This window comes from Fulmarus glacialis, unplaced genomic scaffold (genome assembly GCF_000690835.1).
Source record: "Fulmarus glacialis isolate BGI_N327 unplaced genomic scaffold, ASM69083v1 scaffold10111, whole genome shotgun sequence".
NCBI lineage: Eukaryota > Metazoa > Chordata > Aves > Procellariiformes > Procellariidae > Fulmarus > Fulmarus glacialis.
Window position 1 is genome coordinate 71,520 of NW_009194694.1, and position 18,413 is coordinate 89,932.

General features: G+C 37.8%; 1 protein-coding gene across 1 annotated transcript in view; it reads right to left on the reverse strand.

The window, feature by feature from the left end:
• The window catches only part of UBP1 (upstream binding protein 1 (LBP-1a)), a 33,075-nt gene extending 15,239 nt beyond the window's left edge, over positions 1 to 17,836 (reverse strand). Inside the window, exons 1-7 of the mRNA XM_009587851.1 lie at positions 17,731 to 17,836; positions 15,840 to 16,040; positions 8,842 to 8,918; positions 6,085 to 6,190; positions 5,387 to 5,493; positions 3,495 to 3,647; positions 3,231 to 3,341 (exon numbers count right to left, since the gene is read on the reverse strand). Of these exons, the coding sequence (XP_009586146.1) occupies positions 3,231 to 3,341; positions 3,495 to 3,647; positions 5,387 to 5,493; positions 6,085 to 6,190; positions 8,842 to 8,918; positions 15,840 to 16,040; positions 17,731 to 17,836 (861 nt within the window). The remainder of the gene's footprint in view (positions 1 to 3,230; positions 3,342 to 3,494; positions 3,648 to 5,386; positions 5,494 to 6,084; positions 6,191 to 8,841; positions 8,919 to 15,839; positions 16,041 to 17,730) is intronic.
• Positions 17,837 to 18,413: the final 577 nt, after the last annotated feature.

Below are 18,413 nucleotides of genomic sequence, written 5' to 3' on the forward strand. Positions count from 1 at the left end.
GGGCAAAATAAAAAAGCCAACATACAAAGTGAGATGCAAGAAGCAAGGAACAAAAAAGACAGCCTATATAATAGCTTAGGTGTAGGAGGAAGATAACAATACCCAGCTTTAAAAAGGAAAAAAAAATAGATTGGATCAAACTAAATTTCTGGAATTCACGAAAAGATAACAGAAAACTATTTCTGGGCATCTAGGAAGCAGCATTGGCTAAGTAACAGCCAGCACTTTCGACTTCGTCAAGAAAAATACATTCCAAACAATCCTGTTTTCCTTCTGTAATAGAGCCACAGTTCCTAGGACACGCGAAGTACAAGATCCAGCACGTATAAAGACATAATATGTAAAACAGTGTCAATTCTCATACTTAAATGTAGGGATGTCTAAGCCCCTCTGTGACAACTGTACTCCACATACAGTACATGTGTGCACGTGCGAGGTCAGTCTGGTAATGGCCAAACCTTCTGATTTAGTGGATGGCTACATTTGGGAAGACAGATTTGCAAGGATAGAATTGCTCTAAGTAGAAACATGCATCATCCCCTGTCCATATTTACAAGGCCCACAAGAATAAGCCTCTCTCGTGACAAGAGAAAAAGGCTGATGAGTTGGCCTTCAAGCTCTAGATCAGACATTCCTTTTCTAGATCAAGCAAACAAGTTGTACTCTCAACTTACATAGTTAAAAACAGAACTTAATGAGTGCATAGTGATTACCAAGGTTTCACTATGAATATAGAAAAAACAGCGTTTCATGGTATTTTTTATGGGCTTGGTCATTTCTAATAATTTTGCGAATGATAAAAATCATTGTCATGATGGAACAGGTTATGTGTTAAATCTGCAGATGATAGCAAGTTAGCAAAGCTGAAAGCATTTCATCCTACAGGAATAAAATTCAAAATGGTCTCAACAAACTGACCAAATGATCTCAAGATAGCATTTTATTAAGGGCAAATGCAAAACAGGAATAGTCAGCTGCACAATTAAGAGAACTGGAAAGCTGTATATAGCTGTTATTCCAAAATAGTCTGTGGGTCATTCTTCATCCCAAGCAAGAAGTGAAGAAATAAACACACACACGTACTATCCTTTGTGTGCTTTGGGAAAGGCATTATAAGTCCAGTACTACCTGTCCTACCTCAATTTTTCTTCACTACAATTAAGGTAATGCTCCCATTCATAGAAGCTCAGTATTTCAAGAGATATGTTAAGAACAGGTTAGACAACTTTCAGGTATCATTTGGCTGCAGTTTGTCCTACTCTGGACAAGGGATTTATCATATCTTTTAAAAATACCTTCTTCTATTATTCTTCCTACAAGTAACAACCATTCAATGATGTACTTATAACAACAGAAAGAGAAGAGAGCATGGGAGAGGAGGAAGTAGAAATCCCCCCAAGGACCAGCTTCAAAAGATGCTTCAGACATGCTTTGTAAGTGAAAGTGATAAAATCCTGTTTTCTCCTGTCTGTGCCTCCCCCCCAGGGACATCTGGAACAAATAAAAGAATGTCTGCACTGCCAAAGAATCCTAAAGGTGCATCTTAAAAGAAAGAAAAAAAACAACCACCAAGAATAGTAGAAGGTAAATTCCGACAGCTCAGTGCTTACAATAGTTTCAGGGGGGCAAAAAAAAAAAATCCCTCAAAGAACCCATCTGACTTAATATTGCTTGTTCTCTCCCACCCAGTTACACAGTTTATAATCAACAAGAGGCATACACTGAAGTATTTTATAATCTAAATCTTATACATCACTTTTACAGATCGTAAGTACAAACTAAATTATGTCTGGGGGACAAGACTCAGACAGTCACTGCCTAAGCACTGCTGGGAAAGAGCTGTCAGCACAATATGCCTGTTCAAATAATTGTCTTCCACAGTCCCATTATTAATTGACATTTAAACTTGCCAAATGGAAGATGCAGGATTGTTTCTCATCTGAAAAATGTGAGGTCTCAATGATATTCACCTTAAGAAACAGCATTTAAGAAATCTAAAATGCTAACCCTTGACAGGAAGAGTGTGCAAGGATATATGCTAGATTCATCGAGGGGGCACATAGAGGGTTAGGGCACATGTCATGAAGATGTGCTGACTCTTCTGAACTGGATTAAACCTGCTTGGAGCACAATATGTAGATGGCTAAAGGAAAAATCAGTAACTAATGATCAACCATCTGCAGCACTACATGGCATTTTAAAAATACTGATGTACATGGAAACTTATATTGAATGTAAGTACAAATACGGAACAAAACACTCAATTTCACTGTTCTTACTTTCACTAATTACACACATGTAGGAAAACAAAAAGCTATTTCATTTAAAGTCGCATAAACGGAAAGCTCTTGACTTTTAAAAGTTACACAGTCCCTCTGCAACAGTTTAAGTGTTAGATTTAGGAAGGATTCCTTTGCTGAAAACAAACATGGAGTAATTGGTATACATAAAAGTGAATAAAATTAAGACACAGCAATCAAAATATTTTTACTTTATATAATGGAAGTTTCTCCTATATCTAACACTGCACAAGGTATCTTGCACAATGAAAAGGTAAGCAGAAGTCCCTTACACTGCCTCGCTTTGCCAGAGAATCACCGTAGTCTGCTGGCAAAGTCCGCTTGCTGGACTTTTTCTGCTCATGTTCAACTGCATCTTCAATTATAGGCTCAAGCCTCATCTGGACAAACACCAAAGATTTGGATCAATTTCTTTTCATTATACAGTGAGGAAAGATCTAAAAGCCTTTTAAAAAGTTCTGAAATCTTTAGAAAACTGCATAGAACTCACTGATGTTTAAATAAAAAGAAAATGCAAAAACCTACTGAGGCTCTGGCCTTAAATTCAGTAATCTCCAAAAAATACACTTTGAAGCTCAAATTTGGCAGATAATTAAATTCTAGATTCCCCCCTCTTTTTTTTTTTTTTTGTTTTGCAGCTGCAAGATTTTTAGATCTGTACCAAAAGACTTGCTCTAGGGTTCAGTACAGTCCGTCAAACAGTGTTCAATCTTAGTGTGTTTTAATATAAGCATCTATCGAGTATCTAAATTAAAATTTACTAAACAAAATCTTAAAATTTAATGCTGCTGTTCACTTGACAAATTTGTCAAATAAAAAACTTATGGTTGTGTAGAAATAATTCTTCCCCAACCCTTCCAAGACTGCAGCTAAGTTATACGCTGTATCTATGTCTTTTCTCAATAAGCAGATGCAATTCTATTTTGTTACCTCTGTAAGAACTGTGGTGTCATATGAAGGCTGATACTTTTCTTTTTCATGTGCAGTTCGCTTTTCCATCTTTTCTCTGTCTGTTTTCTGTTTCCTGTCTGCTCCTTTTGGCTAAAAACGAACAGTTACATGAACAAGAAAGTAGGTGGAAAATGGTTTTGTAATTGAAATCTGATCTCAGAAGTCAAGCAGTAATATAAAGATGTCCCCCATCTTTATGAGAGCTTCTGAGAGACTTATTAAGGATCTGTTTTCTACTGTTACCTTAAAAACTTTGATTTGACAACTGGCTGAATGCAGATGATCTGTATATTCTCCATTTTCAGTCTGTTTAAAAGTGTCGACCTGAATCCGAAAAGGAACTCCTTTCTCTCCTCCATGTTTACGAGGGGTAAATTCAGTGCTGATACAATGTACCTGAAAAAAACAACCACCAAACAAAAAGGACCCTCAGAAGTATTCTAGACATGAATTTTATTATGTGTTACCAATATTATGTACATTTTCTAAGGACAAGTAACAAATTACCCAGCCCATCTGACGATCAAGCTGCATAACTAACGTTTCATTCCTTTTCTTGCCCACATGCAAATGAAGCCAAAAACATTGTATTTGAGCTGACAGGGAAGAGGGGAAACAAGCGTGTCACCAAAATGTCTCCAAAAAGCAGAAGTCTTTATAGATTCTTATTACATGAGAACTTGCTGGATCTTAAGAAAAATGTATGTGGACGACAACTATATCTGTCATGAATATAGCAAAAACTTTTTCAAAATACTATTGTCCAATGCATTATAGCTAGAATAAACTTCCGAGTTACTGGTAATAAATATTACCAAAGCTATAGAAGGTCACTGACTGGAAGATTTTTAATCTCACGTGAAATCAGCATGTTTTCAAACATGCCCAACTTCCTATAAAAGTCAGCAGACTTTTTAATCAGTATGTAATGGCCTCAGCCTGAAGACTGGGTTTATAAGATAGAAATACCCCTAAAAGATATCTTAGGAGAAAATCAGTGTTACAGAAAGAGTTATGATGAATCTCACTGGACAGTGCTCCCAATTTTTTTTGCTTCCTTATGGAATTTTAAGCGAGCCAAGCACCATGGACAATAGCATACCTTGCACTCTCTGACTGCAATACTATCTTTTTATTTCCTATGGCCGTCAACAACAGAGAACCACAGACTGGAATTTGAAGCTTTAAGTGTAATCAGTGCCACTATGCTGTGTTCTCTTTAGAGAGAATAAGTAAATATTTTAGAATAAGTGAACTATACTTGCATAGTAAGAATCAGTACCATTTTCGCTTAGTCTGTTATCACTTCTTCTAAGGAAGTGCATAAACAAAAATATTCAATAGTTTATCTCACACTTCTTCAAGGAGACTACATTTTAGTACTTGTGTAATTCTTACTAGAAAAAATGTCTTCGATTGCACCAGATCAAAGTTAATTTACTGACAATGTGTAATTTAACCTATTTTGGCAGCCTCAGTAAGAAACGCTGCTACCTCAAACTTTATACCTTTTCTTCATAATAAAAACAGATCTGAGACAAAAGTAAGCTAAAAATTCCAATGCAAAACTGAACATTCTATCTAAATAGTTTCCAAAGAAAGCATGTTCAATTGCCCTAAATATCAAATACATAAATAATAAAAATCCTACTACAAGGAAGCCTACTGACATAGTAAGAAACATCTTTGAATGTCTGATTTAAAACTCTTTGTAGCACGTTAATTTTCATTTTGTATCCTCAAGCCAAGCCTCTACTGAAGCTCATCTCTAGGAGAGTGGGCCTCTCAACTAAAAAAAAATAGTAGTGACAGTTATTTAGAGGGATATAAATTAATTCTAATACTTTGTATAACTAAATATTTTAATCATGGCAGCTTTCTGCAAAGAGCTTTTTGAAAATCTTTTATTTAAATTGTTTTTAAAAGATACTTTTATAAACTCAAAGCAAGTTGAAAAACCTAACTAGGAATCCTAATAGAACTAACAGTTGCTATGAACCTGTGTTTTTTACAAAGCTGGTATTTAATGTCTATCCCACAAATAAGAAACCAAGAAGCTTCATAGTGCAAATATAGTACTGTTTGTGACCTGAAAAGCATCAAACACAAACATCCAGTCAAGTAAAGTTTCAAACCTGAATAAAAGCAGATGTACATTTTGTTGGATCCCACAAAAATTCAACTGCATTGAGCTGGCTTGGATTTGTCTTGATATCAATGACTCCAACAGACATTGGAATATCTACATTAAAATAAGTAGTGTATATTTTAAAATAATCATATTCTAAGCAAACACTAGAAATAAATTTTAATATAACGTTACCATCAGCAAACACAGGTAGGGTGAAAAAAGGTGGGCTTTGGTGGCTTGACCATAAGCCCTTAAACAGTTTCTCAGAACTAATCTGAAGAAACTTAGTAGACTCAACATACAAAGTGCTCAGGGTTTGGGGCTGGTTTTTGATTTCCCTCATCCCCCCACCCCCCCAGCTTATGCAACAAAAATTATGAAGTTGCGCAAAATAAAGAAACCATGTTGGTGTAATTTCCACAATTTACTAGAGAAAGTTAGTTTTGTCTGTGTTCTTCTAATTACTGTAACATTTAGTAATCAAAATGTGAGGTTGCAGAGTTGCTATCTTACTTCTGTAGCACTTAAAGGTTTTAAATGTGAAAATAGTAAGAATTTCTATATTCAAAATACACACTATGACAAAGCAGCACACAAAAAACTGGTCTGTTTTTTCACCAGCTCTAGCATAAATGTGACCACGATCAATTTAATTTTGGAAACTGAACTTCATACAGTGGCAACAGATAGAAACAATTATACCTAAGTCAAGAAGTCTGTCCCCAGGGCGGTTCCACTTCCAACCTTCTAGCTGCTGGTGTTCTGTATATTGCAACCTTCTGTCATGGAACACAACTCTTATAATACTCTAACAGAAGAAAACAAGTATCTGATGAGCCACAAAGTTACTGTATGTTTAGAAACAGCCTGAAGATAAAGCACTAGACCATTCCAAAATAGCCACAGCACTGATAAACACGTATTTACAGCAAAAAATCTGGCAACCATCAGTATCCCAAAATATTCCAGAACACAGAAATAGAACTGAGCAGCAGGAGATATTTGAAAATGTGGTAAAAATGCAAAAGAGAATTACATCTGATTGCATATTCTAAATGCCACTATGAATTACACGCAGTGAACTCAACAACACTGGTAGCATAGTATCAACACTGTGCAGGCAACACAACCTTATTTTAGAAAACAAACACAAAAGACTTCATTTATTCTGAAAAGTGGTGAATAGAGTTTGACCCTTTTTTTCATTGGGAATTTTGTGAATTTTTGTAGAAAATTTTAAGAAATAAAATTAATAGAAAAATCCCTTCCTAGTATTTATAAACATATTTACAACAATCTATGATTTTAATTTATAGTAAGAAGCAATAAGCGACTTCCAAACTATTCCAACTGTTCTAGCTGAAATATTAATCTAAAAATACTACGATACGATTAACTTTATTCAGCTAGAAGCAATTAGCCAACAGTACCTATTTTTGTGACCAGTTCTGCTATGGCTGTGCTCTTAGTCATATTAAAGAAAGGTTTCTATTCTGCATGCATACGAAGCAATTTTGTTATACAGAGGGGAACAAAATGGTATACATGAATTGCTACCAAATAAACAAAACGTAGACAAACTTTAAATTTAAAGTCTCATTTTTTCCCATTAGTCTACAGTCTTACTTGCATTAACAGCGGATAGAAGTGTTCAAAAAAACCCAAGACCTTTTAAACACAGTGCCTCCTCCAGATACACTGCATTTCCTTGGTTTTATTTCAAAGATAACAGAAAGCACATGTGCGTGTGTGCGCACACACATACAAACATACTGCTCCTTTTTCACTGCAAACTGGCAAGTTTGGAACTTGGAAATATCTGCAGCCATCTTCACCAACATGAAATGCCTTCTTTGTTGAAGTACTGGGATTCCAGTGTTTAAGTGTCCGAAATGGAAAATTTGTTGATGCAGCATGACAATGCCTCACTATGATAAAATTGACTTATTTAAACTTTTACACTGCTTTGTCCTATTTTACCTACCAAATGGCTCATCACCAATATACGAACCTATAAAACTACATCAGAGAGATTCCCCAAAGCTACAAGGAAAGAGCACCGAAGGGGGCAAAATAGTCAACATGCTTATTACAGCAAGTCAACATGACAGGTTGTAAAAGATTTAATTACAGAACTCAAAAATTCCAGTTTTATGTTTATGCTTAACAGTTCCTGAAATTATCTCCAAACAAGCATCCCATAGACAAATAAGAACAAGGCATAGGACTACACAAGCCAGCCAAAGTTCACAAATTACATATCCCAAAGTGACAGGTAAAGACTCAGCCTCCCACAGGCACACTGTTCTGCTGTACTGATCAGTATCACTGTCAAAGTGACTTTAATGGAAGTTTTTCCCTTCTTTCCCAATACCTGAGTAAGATTTTTCAGAGAATTTGGTAAAATCGTTAGATGCTTGCAAGAAAAATCCAAACCCCTCCTCTTCGCCAGTTCTTTTAATAATTTCTACCATGAATTAGACATTTTTCAGTCTGCCTCATTTTTATACTTCATGCAATACCTCAGATCCACAGTACCTTCTGCTAACATTAACGCACAAGGAGACAAATCTGGAATTAGGAAAAGGAGCTCAGCTGTGGAACAAACTGCTCAATGAGCAGCAAAGTTAGAGAGATCTGTTTTCCTATGGATGTATCTCCAGTATCCCACTGTTGCAAAAACCACAGGTTGGCTCCATGTGTCTTCCATAACACCTGTTAAGAAACATGCTCATAATACCTCCACTTCTTTCTAAATGATCCTCTAGCTTCCTTCCGTATCTCCTAATCACTTGAAACAGACAATGAAATGGCTCAGAAGATGTTGGATACAAATCTATAGACAACTAAGTATCCTAAGCTTTGCATAAAATAATTTGGTCTTCAGTACACAAAAGTGCTCTATGCACTGGGTATTCATATTCATACTTTTTTTTTTTTTAAATATCACTGGTCCACACTCATTCTGAACAAGTATCTAGTGACAGCAGGGGGAAAAAAAAAAAAAAAAATCCATAAAATGTACAGTCTTTAGATTGGATTTCTCTCACCTAACTTTAGATACCTAAATTTGAGATCACTGTCACCACAGCTTCCTCTTACTCAGCAGAAAGACATGGGCACATTTAGTGGAGATCCATCTCATCTTAAAACAGATCAAACTGCAGACCTCATAAAGGGTACATGAAGTGATTAGCTCACCTTTAGCTACCTAAAGTTATATGAAATTAACCCATTCATAAATGGGGAAATGCATACACGTATATTCTTTTAACTTGTAGTAAACCTCAAACAACAAAACTAGTCATTACGTTACACTGCGCCTATTTCTTTACTGGTCACATGAGCTGGTCCACCTCCCTCTGTGAATCAGAGTACAATAAAAGGTTAAGAATTACTCTTTTCATATGCAACCAGCAGAGGTTTGTTAGTAACACTTTCTAGAGAACTTCAATTCACCTTCACCAGTTTTCCATTGATCTCTGGTATGTCTCCAGCCTTTCGATTATCTAGCATCCGTATTTCATAGGACTGACCTTTAAAGAGAAAAAAGTTTGTATCAGTAGAAGAGTCGGAGCACACAGCTATTTTGTGTGTAATGCACCTGAATTAGCTTTTGGTTCACAGTACACAAGAATACCGGTACCTGAAACTTCTGTTTAAGAGATTTTTGTAACAAGGTTCACTTCACAGCACAGGAATTAGTGCAACAAAGTGAAACTTTTTGGTCCCTTTAAAACTTCGGATACTTTCAAAGTTTAAGTATTTCATTTTACATGCAGTGTAAGTACTTGTTTCTCTATTTTTTTCCTGAAGAAAAACTCACCTTCGAAGCTGAATTCCTTTATTTTTGAAACTGATGAAAGGCAAAATACTAAGAACCATAGACTGGTCTTCTGAAACAAACTCTTGCAAAAATTTGTTATACTCTTCATAAAAAATACATACTATTCTCCCATGTTTAATTTTGCCCATGTACCTGTTGCCTTTGTATGATTTGTAGGCTTCGTATAATTTCAGAAATAAGCCTTTAAAAGAGCTCTTTACTGGTTATTTCAAACAGGTATTAGTGAATCTATCTTTCCAGTGAATTTGACAAATTTATGCTTCAAAAGAGAGAAAGCCAGAAGTAATTTATTTGAACTAAAGGGATTTTTTTCTTCTAAGGTGAGCAGCACGTATTCATTTGCAAAAATGAATTTTTAAAACATAAGACAAAAATAGATTATTAAAATATAGGACAAAACAGATTTCAGGATGTTCACCAAGATCAAGTGCAGTAAATTCATTACCTTCTACACTACTCTCCAAACTACCTTTACGCTCTAGTGTTTACTACATTGAAAGACACTTATTGGCTTGCCCTACAAGATAAAGGTTCAGCTGCCGTACCCCTGTGAATAAGCAAATGATTTCTTCAACTCCTTTCACTGCTCTATAGACTGATGTTACCCCTAACTATGGACTGTTTGGCATTTTTTTGCTGTAACACAATTAGCACATTTATGTATATACTCTACACATGTACAGGTTTCCTTTACCCCAGCAGCATTTGAACATTGATGACATAAATCTCTATAAAAATTAAATTTACCTAGTGCAGCTGAGTAAAGCAACAGATCATTTCTCCTCCTACACTTAACAGGAGGGATTTTTTTTTTCCTGTTAATGAGAATTGCTCAATTATCAGTGTTATTTTGCTCATATGGAGATACAACATATGTAAGTCCATCTGCACTTACAGACAGCATCAGGGTTTTTTTTTAATCTAGCACTATCAATAAAACTTTTGCAAGTATTTCTCTGTTCTCTTTCACCATTATTTTGAAAGGCGGGAGAAAAAAAACATTTTGATTGCTTGCTCAACAAGTGTTGCTAACCTTTTACAGGTACAAAGTAACATTAAGACTGAAGATTTGATGAAAGTAAAAATCAAAGAATGCCAGGCTCAAAAATGCAAAAATAGCATGGGGAGTTTTCGAAACGAAGGGACAGACAAGTTTCATTCTGGATTTTTGGACATGTAGCCGCTCTGAAAGCACAAAAAGCACCACAGCATTGACTGTAGTCATCTCTATAGGAGAAGCATACATGCTATGTTCTCTGCTGTTTCCTGGAGAGGTGCCACAGGAGCAAGGCAACACAATGTGCTAGGAACTTCAACTGCCCACTGCTTAACACTGAAGCTATAGTACGCACCTTCACAAAAACCACAGAATCACAGAATGGTTGAGGTTGGAAGGGACCTCTGGAAGCCATCTTGTCCCACCTCCCTGCTCAAGCAGGGCCACCTAGAGCCAGTTGCCCAGGACCAAGTCCAGCCCACGCTTCATTAGCTTCTCTATGAGGATCTTACAGGAGAAAATAGCGAAAGCCTTACTGAAGACAATGACTTGTAGACAATATCCACTGCTCTCCCCTTATCTACCAAGCCAGCCATTTCACCATAGAAGTTTATCAAGTTGGTCAAGCATGACTTCCCCTTAGTGAATCCATGCTGATTACTCCTGATGATCTTCTCATCCTTCATGTGCCTGGAAATGGTTCCCAGGATTAGTTACTCCATCACCTTCCCAGGGATGGAGGTGAGGCTGACCAGCCTGTAGTTCCCTGGGTCCTCCTTTTTGCCCTTTCTGAAGATCAGAGCAATGTTTGCTTTCCTCCAGTCCTCATGCACCTCTCCTAGTCACCACGATCATTCAAAGACTATCGAGAGTGGCCTCGCAATGACATCTACCAGCTCCCTCAGCACTCGTGGGTGCATCCCATCAGGGCCCACGGATTTATGTATGGCCAGTTTGCTTAAGTATTCCCTGACCTGCTCCTCTTCCACCAAGGGTACATACTCCTTGCTCCAGACTTTCCCCTGATCTCTAGGGCCTGGGATTCCTGAAGGCCAGTATTGCTAGTAAAGACTGAGGTGAAGAAGGTATTCAGTACCTGAGCTTTTTCCATGCCCCACCCCATTCAGCAGGGGCCCAACATTTTCCATAGTCTTCCTTTTGCCACTTATATACTTACAGAAGCCCATCTCGTTGTCTTTGACATTCCTTGCCAGATTCAATGCCTTGGGCTTTAGCTTTCCTGACTGCATCTCTGCATGCTCAGACACTCTCTGTATTTCTCCCAGGTTACCTGTCCCTGCTTCCACCTTCTGTATGCCTCCTTTTTGTGTTCGAGTTTTGCCAGGAGCTCCTTCCTCATCCATGCAGGCTTCCTGGCATTTTTGCTAGACTTTCTGCTTATTGGGATCCACCACTCTTGAGGTTGGAGGAGGTGATAATTGAATATTAACCAGCTTTCTTGGGCCCCTCTTCCCTCCAGGGCCTTATCCCATGGGACTCTACCAAGATGATCATTGCAGAGGCCAAAGTCTGCTCTCCTGAAGTCCAGTGATGTGATCTTGCTTTCTGCCCTGCTTCTTCCTCTCAGGATCCTGAACTCCACTATCTCATGGTCACGGCAGCCAAGGCTGCCTTCAACCTTCACATCCCCAATGAGCCCTTCCTTGTTGTACAAGGTATAGCAGAGCACCTCTCCTCATTGGCTCCTCTATCACTTGGGTCAGGAAATTGTCATTGATGCCCTCCTGGAACCTCCTGGATTGCTCATGTCCTGCTGTGTTGTCCCTCCAGCAGACATCAGGGTGGCTGAAGTCCCTCTATGAGGACCACAGCCTGTGAACGTGAAGCTACCTTTCTAGCTCTTTGTAGAAGGCCTCATCTACTTGTTCCTCCTGGTCAGGTGGCCTATAGCAGACACCCACTACAATGTCACCCATATTGTTCTGCTTTTTAATCCTTACCCATAAGCACTCAGTTGGCTCATCATCCATCCTTAGGCAGAGCTCCAGGCATTCCAGCTGTTCTCCCACATAAAGGGCAACTTCCCCTTCCTTATCTTCTTGCCCTGCCTTTCCTAAAGAGCCAGTATCCCTCCATTGCAACATTCTACTTATGCGAGCCACCTCATCACATCTCCACGATCCCAGCAAGATCATAGCCCTACAAATGCACACAGATGTCTAATTCTTCATGTTTACTTCCCATGCTGCTTGGATTAACGTACATAAACTTCAGAGAGGCACCCCACCATGCTGATTTCCCAGAAACGCTTTGGGGATTCCCCATAATGGTGCTTTATAGGCACTTCCTTGCTTACATCCAAATGCTGGAGGAGACCCTGTTTAAGTCTCCTTTTGTTGATTTTGTGTTCCCTTTCAGGCACATCACTCCAGGCCCTTTGCTCTCTCACAGTGCTGCTGGTAACACTTTCCCTCCCCTGTCGTTCCTTCTTCAAGCCCTCCTTACAGGTCAGCCATCCTGCTAGCAACGGCACCTTTGCTCCCCCCCTTACTGAGGTGGATCCCATCTCTCCCAAGCAGTTCTTTCCATTCACAGAACTACAAGTCTAGCTGCACTGTGTAAACCAACCTAATGAACACTTCCCCTTTAAAAGCAATTCTCTTCCATACCACTTCTGCTATTCGATATACACCTAGCTGAACAGCAGCCAACTCAAAACACTGTCCTACAACTCTGATAAGCATTCTCAATGGATTCATTTAGCAGATTTTACAGTTAATAAAAAACCTGCAAACCCCTGAATAACCAACCATCATCACTCCAAGATTTGAACTTCTAGAATCAGCTTCAGCTGAAAACCTAATCACTTCAAATATTCCATTAGCTCATAGAATCATAGAATATCTCAAGTTGGAAGGGACCCCTAAGGATCGAGTCCAACTCCCTGCTCCTCACAGGACTACCTAAAACCAAATCATATGACTAAGAGCATCATCCAGATGCTCCTTGAACACTGAACGACGCCGTTAGCTATTCCAATTAAAATACTTACTGACAGAGGGTAAAGTCAAGGCTTGCTTAAGTATTGCCTTAGGAAATGCTAGCATAGCTTAACAGACAGGGCACATGTTCCCGCTGCTTCTGGTATTCCCAATCCAGTAAACTAAGACAACTGCTGATGAAATTAAAGAGGGTATTTGCTCTCTATGGTACTCCCTATTCACAAGCCTCTTGAAAATTATTTAAGGTAAGACACTGCCTGATAACAGGGCCAAACTAGAAACCAGATAACTGAAGTGACCAGGATTAAAATTACTCTTTTTCTAGAAGACTTAACCCAACTCATCACACAAACAAACATATTAGTAAAATTCAATGTTGCAAACTGATCCTTATTTTAAGCTGGCTTCGGTATGAAAGATGTAATCTCTCAAAACTATCCCAAGTTTTTGGGGTTTTTTTACATATATACATATACATATACTAACAGCTAATAGAGAAATTTTTAGGAAAAAGTCTTAACCTAGGCAGCAAATGTACTGTCTTTCTGTCTGAAGGATTAGCACAAAAAGGAAGTTGGCCAACTGGTTTTTTTCCCATATTTATTTAGAAAAAAGGTATACCAATGCCTTCATTTTTCAACATCAGGAAAAGTTACCTAGGACACTGAAAACCAGCAAAACTTCTTTGCAAAAGAAATCTTTATACTAGAAGAGTTTTTCAAGGGCAGATGAAACATTTACAGTCATTTCAGACACTGTCACTTAAATGGCAAGCTCTTCTCAAAGGCGAGATAGCAAATCCTTTCTTTTTTCAGCTTGCCGCCTTGTGCGGGTTCCCCAGCACACTGAGCTGACCTTCAAGCTTTCTGTTTGGCCAAAGAGGCTGGATCCTGGCACTGAAGAAAACAAAACGTATTTCTACAGAGTTTAAAGTTTATAAAACTTTGAAGTTTTTTAAACAGTGCAAAGCATCTTGCTGGTCCAGCATACTACTGCTGTAGTGTTTTCTGTTGAAGAGAGCACTTGGTACAAAAAGTGATAATAAATAAAGTAAACCTAACTAAGCAAATGGCTGAACTACAAGATCACATGTTTGTAAGAAACTACAAATTACCTAAAGAACTTCCATTATTCTCCTTAGCAGAAGAGTCAAATAACGTTTAAAGCATATTTAGAAAGACTGGATACTGCAAGATGAAACACTTAGCAACTTTATTCACATGGAAAGCTGAAAATGATGCTTTGTCATCATGTCAGTATCAAATCACACACAATCTGCTCTCACAGATTTTAGGGCCCCAGTACGCAGTTAAACACTTCCAGGTATGAAATGCCTCACCAGAAGTTCACGCTACTAGAAGCATTTCAACTTGAGCAAAAAGAATGCCTTATCAAGAAAACACACACGTAAAATATACAAATTCTATAACCTAGTAAAGCAATTAGGAAGTTAAATAGCTCACAAAGACCAAGGAAAATTCACCAATACATATTTTAAACTATGTCCTCTTAACTGCACACTGAAGTAGTACACTGCTCAGAGAAGCACAGGAGCTAAGAAGATTAAGTGTACCACAACATGGTAGGACATGGAAAATAAATGGTGAACATAGTTTTTTTTAATTGTTTTTATTTTTCATACAAACTGTGCTGCAGGACTGTGTTTTCCAATTACAGTGCTGTCTATTGAGAGATTTTGCGTTGAAGTCCACAAAGAAAAGAAAAAGCAAAACTAAATCTAGAAACTTCCTAGATCCTAGAGCATTTAGAGCTGGGGGGTGGGGTGGGAGCGTACAAAGCCATCGATATGGTCCAAAACAAATGATAAATGGTTTTATTTGAGTTCAGAATCCTAGCTGACTAAACTTAGGACACGGATGTTGTTTCCAGAGGAGAAGGAGGTTTTAGCACACGGCAATGACTACATTCAGGTTATTTTACCCAGCAGTCAGTACCCTCTGTAGAAGGAAAACCGAATTGTCATGCAAATCAACCACAGGCTATGAGGAAAAAAACGCAAGACTCGTGACGTATCTATCTAGTTAATTTCTGATAAATGTAGACAAGCAATAGTGAAATACACACAAACTCCAAAGGTAGCTGCACTTGTGTGTATGTTTCAAATATAATACTGTTCTGGGCAGATATGTATAGCTAATTTGAGAACGATTACAGTGTCCTCTGTGGTACAAAGCTTTTTGTTTAGGGACTGACATTTTAACATTTATTATGTCTTTTTGGGGGTGTTTGTGTGTACCTTACGCAAATATCATCCAACTAACTTGCTATTATCAATCACGTCTAAACAGGAATGCAAAATTAGTCTTGTATGTTAAGCTATTACTACCTGAAGTTTGTCTCCTAAAAGCTCTATCGGATTGATTTTATTTGGGGAGGTGGGGGATGGAGAGAGGTAACATACAGAGCAGAAAAAAACTCAGGGGAAGTAATGACAGACTATAGCTATGAGTCTGCGAGTTGGACAAAACACGACTACTAGTAAGGTATCCAACCTCATTTTTGACATGCATTTATTTTGGATGTACCCACGTGTATCAAAACATGAAATACAATTCCAGTTTTAGACTTGCACATAGACTTGCACAAGCTACATTCACTATAGTTATGCCTGCAACATATGTATACCAACCTTGATTCAAGTATGTAAGAGTTTCATCATATAATTTTACTGCTGGAGATGTTGCAGCACACATAACATACTGGAAGGGTGGATGTTTGGTCTCATTTTCTTGTGGAAGGCTGGAATCTTCCTGTTTGAAAATGGGCAGTGCCAAAACATCACTGAAAAGAACAAACAAATAACTTTGTGAGACTGCTGGCCCTGTTTTGCCTGAAGTTAAAGAAAAAAAGTTATTTGTGACTTAAAAAACCACAGTGGAATACATACAGAATTGCATCACTGAGTTTATGAGTGAAACCAACATGAGCAATATCCAAAACATTTTCCACCAAAATTTTAGGCTAGGATACATAAACAATGCTCTGGGACCTAAGCAGACAATAAATAAAGTTGTGCTGATCCTCTGAAAATTTAATCTTCGGTTCTTGTCTCCACAGAAAAAAAATCAGCTTACTCTTAACTATTCACCTGTCAACATAGGCAAGCTTGCCTAACACACATGCAGCTGAGTGCAATGCATTTACTTTCTTCTTCGAAATAATATATTCCCCAAAGTTACTTACACTGTGAAAATCTTTCTCCCCATTTAGTATAATTATATCTAACCTATTAATTCTGTTGACATTAAAGATTTTTCAATCTTAACATTTTAGGCTTTAGCACACTGAATAGCACAAAAAATATTAAGCACCAGATTCACAAAATATATGTTATAGAAAGTATATGGCAAGATTCACTTCACTTATAGACGTAAGACCACCAGAAAAACTTTGGAACTGCAAAGTTTCTGAAGAGTAAAGAGCGATCCATGCTGTCCACAGGTAGCGGTAAGAGAGACAGCTTCACCACAACCAGCAAACACATCTTCTGCTTTCTACAGAATTAAATATTCTGTATTAGCAATATATTCATTTTCCTTGTATACAGTAATACTTCATAAATAAAACTTGAAAGAGATCAGTGTTCTGTTCAAAGATAGTGTTTTTCTAGCACTCAATTTTTGTTCATGATGAAATTCTTATCTGCAGATCCACGAAACTTCTCTGAAAAATAGTTTCTAAACTGAAGTAAGATTTCTCACACCACCCTCACCTGCTGATTCAGATTTTAATCTACAAGTATCTTTTATTTCTCTTGCATTGATCACAATCATAGATTTAATATATTTTGTAAAAGAATTATAAATGTCTTATCTGTATTGCACTATTATTTACACTTCGTACCCTAAAATTTTTGAAGTAAAATTACTTTTTGCTGTTCCTCATTTCTGTGAGAGCCTGCTTTATTTAAAGAGAACTCTGTAATTCCTCTTGAATTCCAGCTTATATCTGGAGAATCAAAGAGTACCAATATCATAATCAATTTAAAAAGTGAAAGCCAATATTTTTGTGTCAGGGAAGATTATAGTATAGACTTGGTCTACGCAAGTATTAGTTATCAGGAGTGCCGCTGGGGCACCCCAACTTTTCTTTCAGAGCATGTGTCACATACAGTAAGTTAAAGGCCAGCCACATCATACTCCACTTCCCTGGCTACCTGGAAGAAGCTATGTTGACCTGAAAGAGGAAATACTTATGAACGGTGAAAAAGTCTATGAAGTTTGTCTATATCTTGTAAAGACTGTACAGTCTCTCCCAAAAACAACTAGAATTAAAAAAAGACCAAAAAAAGATACCCATACAGGTTCCTTTCTACTAGGAAGAAACCACAGGACATGCTACAAACAGGCATGAAAGCAGGACAAGGCAGGATACTATCCAAAAAAGAAAAAACCTTAGCTACTTCTGATGCCAGCTCCCCAAACCAGAGCCCAGACGAGGCTGTATTCCTTAACTAGTCACAAAGCAAGCTAATGTGAAACACCCACTTAAGAGAAAAGGACACTCTTGGAACAGTTTACTTATATAGACAAAAGGAGCATCATATCCAGAGGTAGGACAGAAAATTTCATAGATCGGTGGACTGCTACTTGAGGATGACTCAGAAGAAACAACTGGATGCTTCATGCCGTGATTTCAGTCAAAAGGGCAGCATGAGCAGAGGGCAGCCCAACACAAGAGGGAGCACCATGACAAGCAGAGAGAAGCATCGTCCCAAGACAGGACTTCTACACTAGGAACCCATGCTCGTCACACACTTTGGCACATAAAATGTTAATGTTTTTATGAAGAGGAACTTTAAAACGAAAAGAACATGGAAACAGTAACAATGTTTAAAATACACACATACAAGTCGAAGTGCAACAAAGAAGGCATGCAAAGTATCTCACCAAATAAATAACCTGTAATTCTCAACTAAGTTCTGCAGCACTTGCTTTCACATAACATGCAAGATTAAAAAGAGAAGTCTTTTGTGTATTTATGAAAAATATCTTTCAAGCCTTCACTTTCCACCCACAATTTAACGATAAAAATGCATCTGGTCTGGCTTAAGAATGTGTGCCATGGTTAATGAACTAGATAAATTAACAGACAAGGCATTGGAAGCCAACAAATACAAATGGAAGACAAATTTAGCCAGCTTTAAACCTGCTTTTGGTAATACTTACAAAAGTGGTAATGACTAACTGCCACTGCGGAAGAA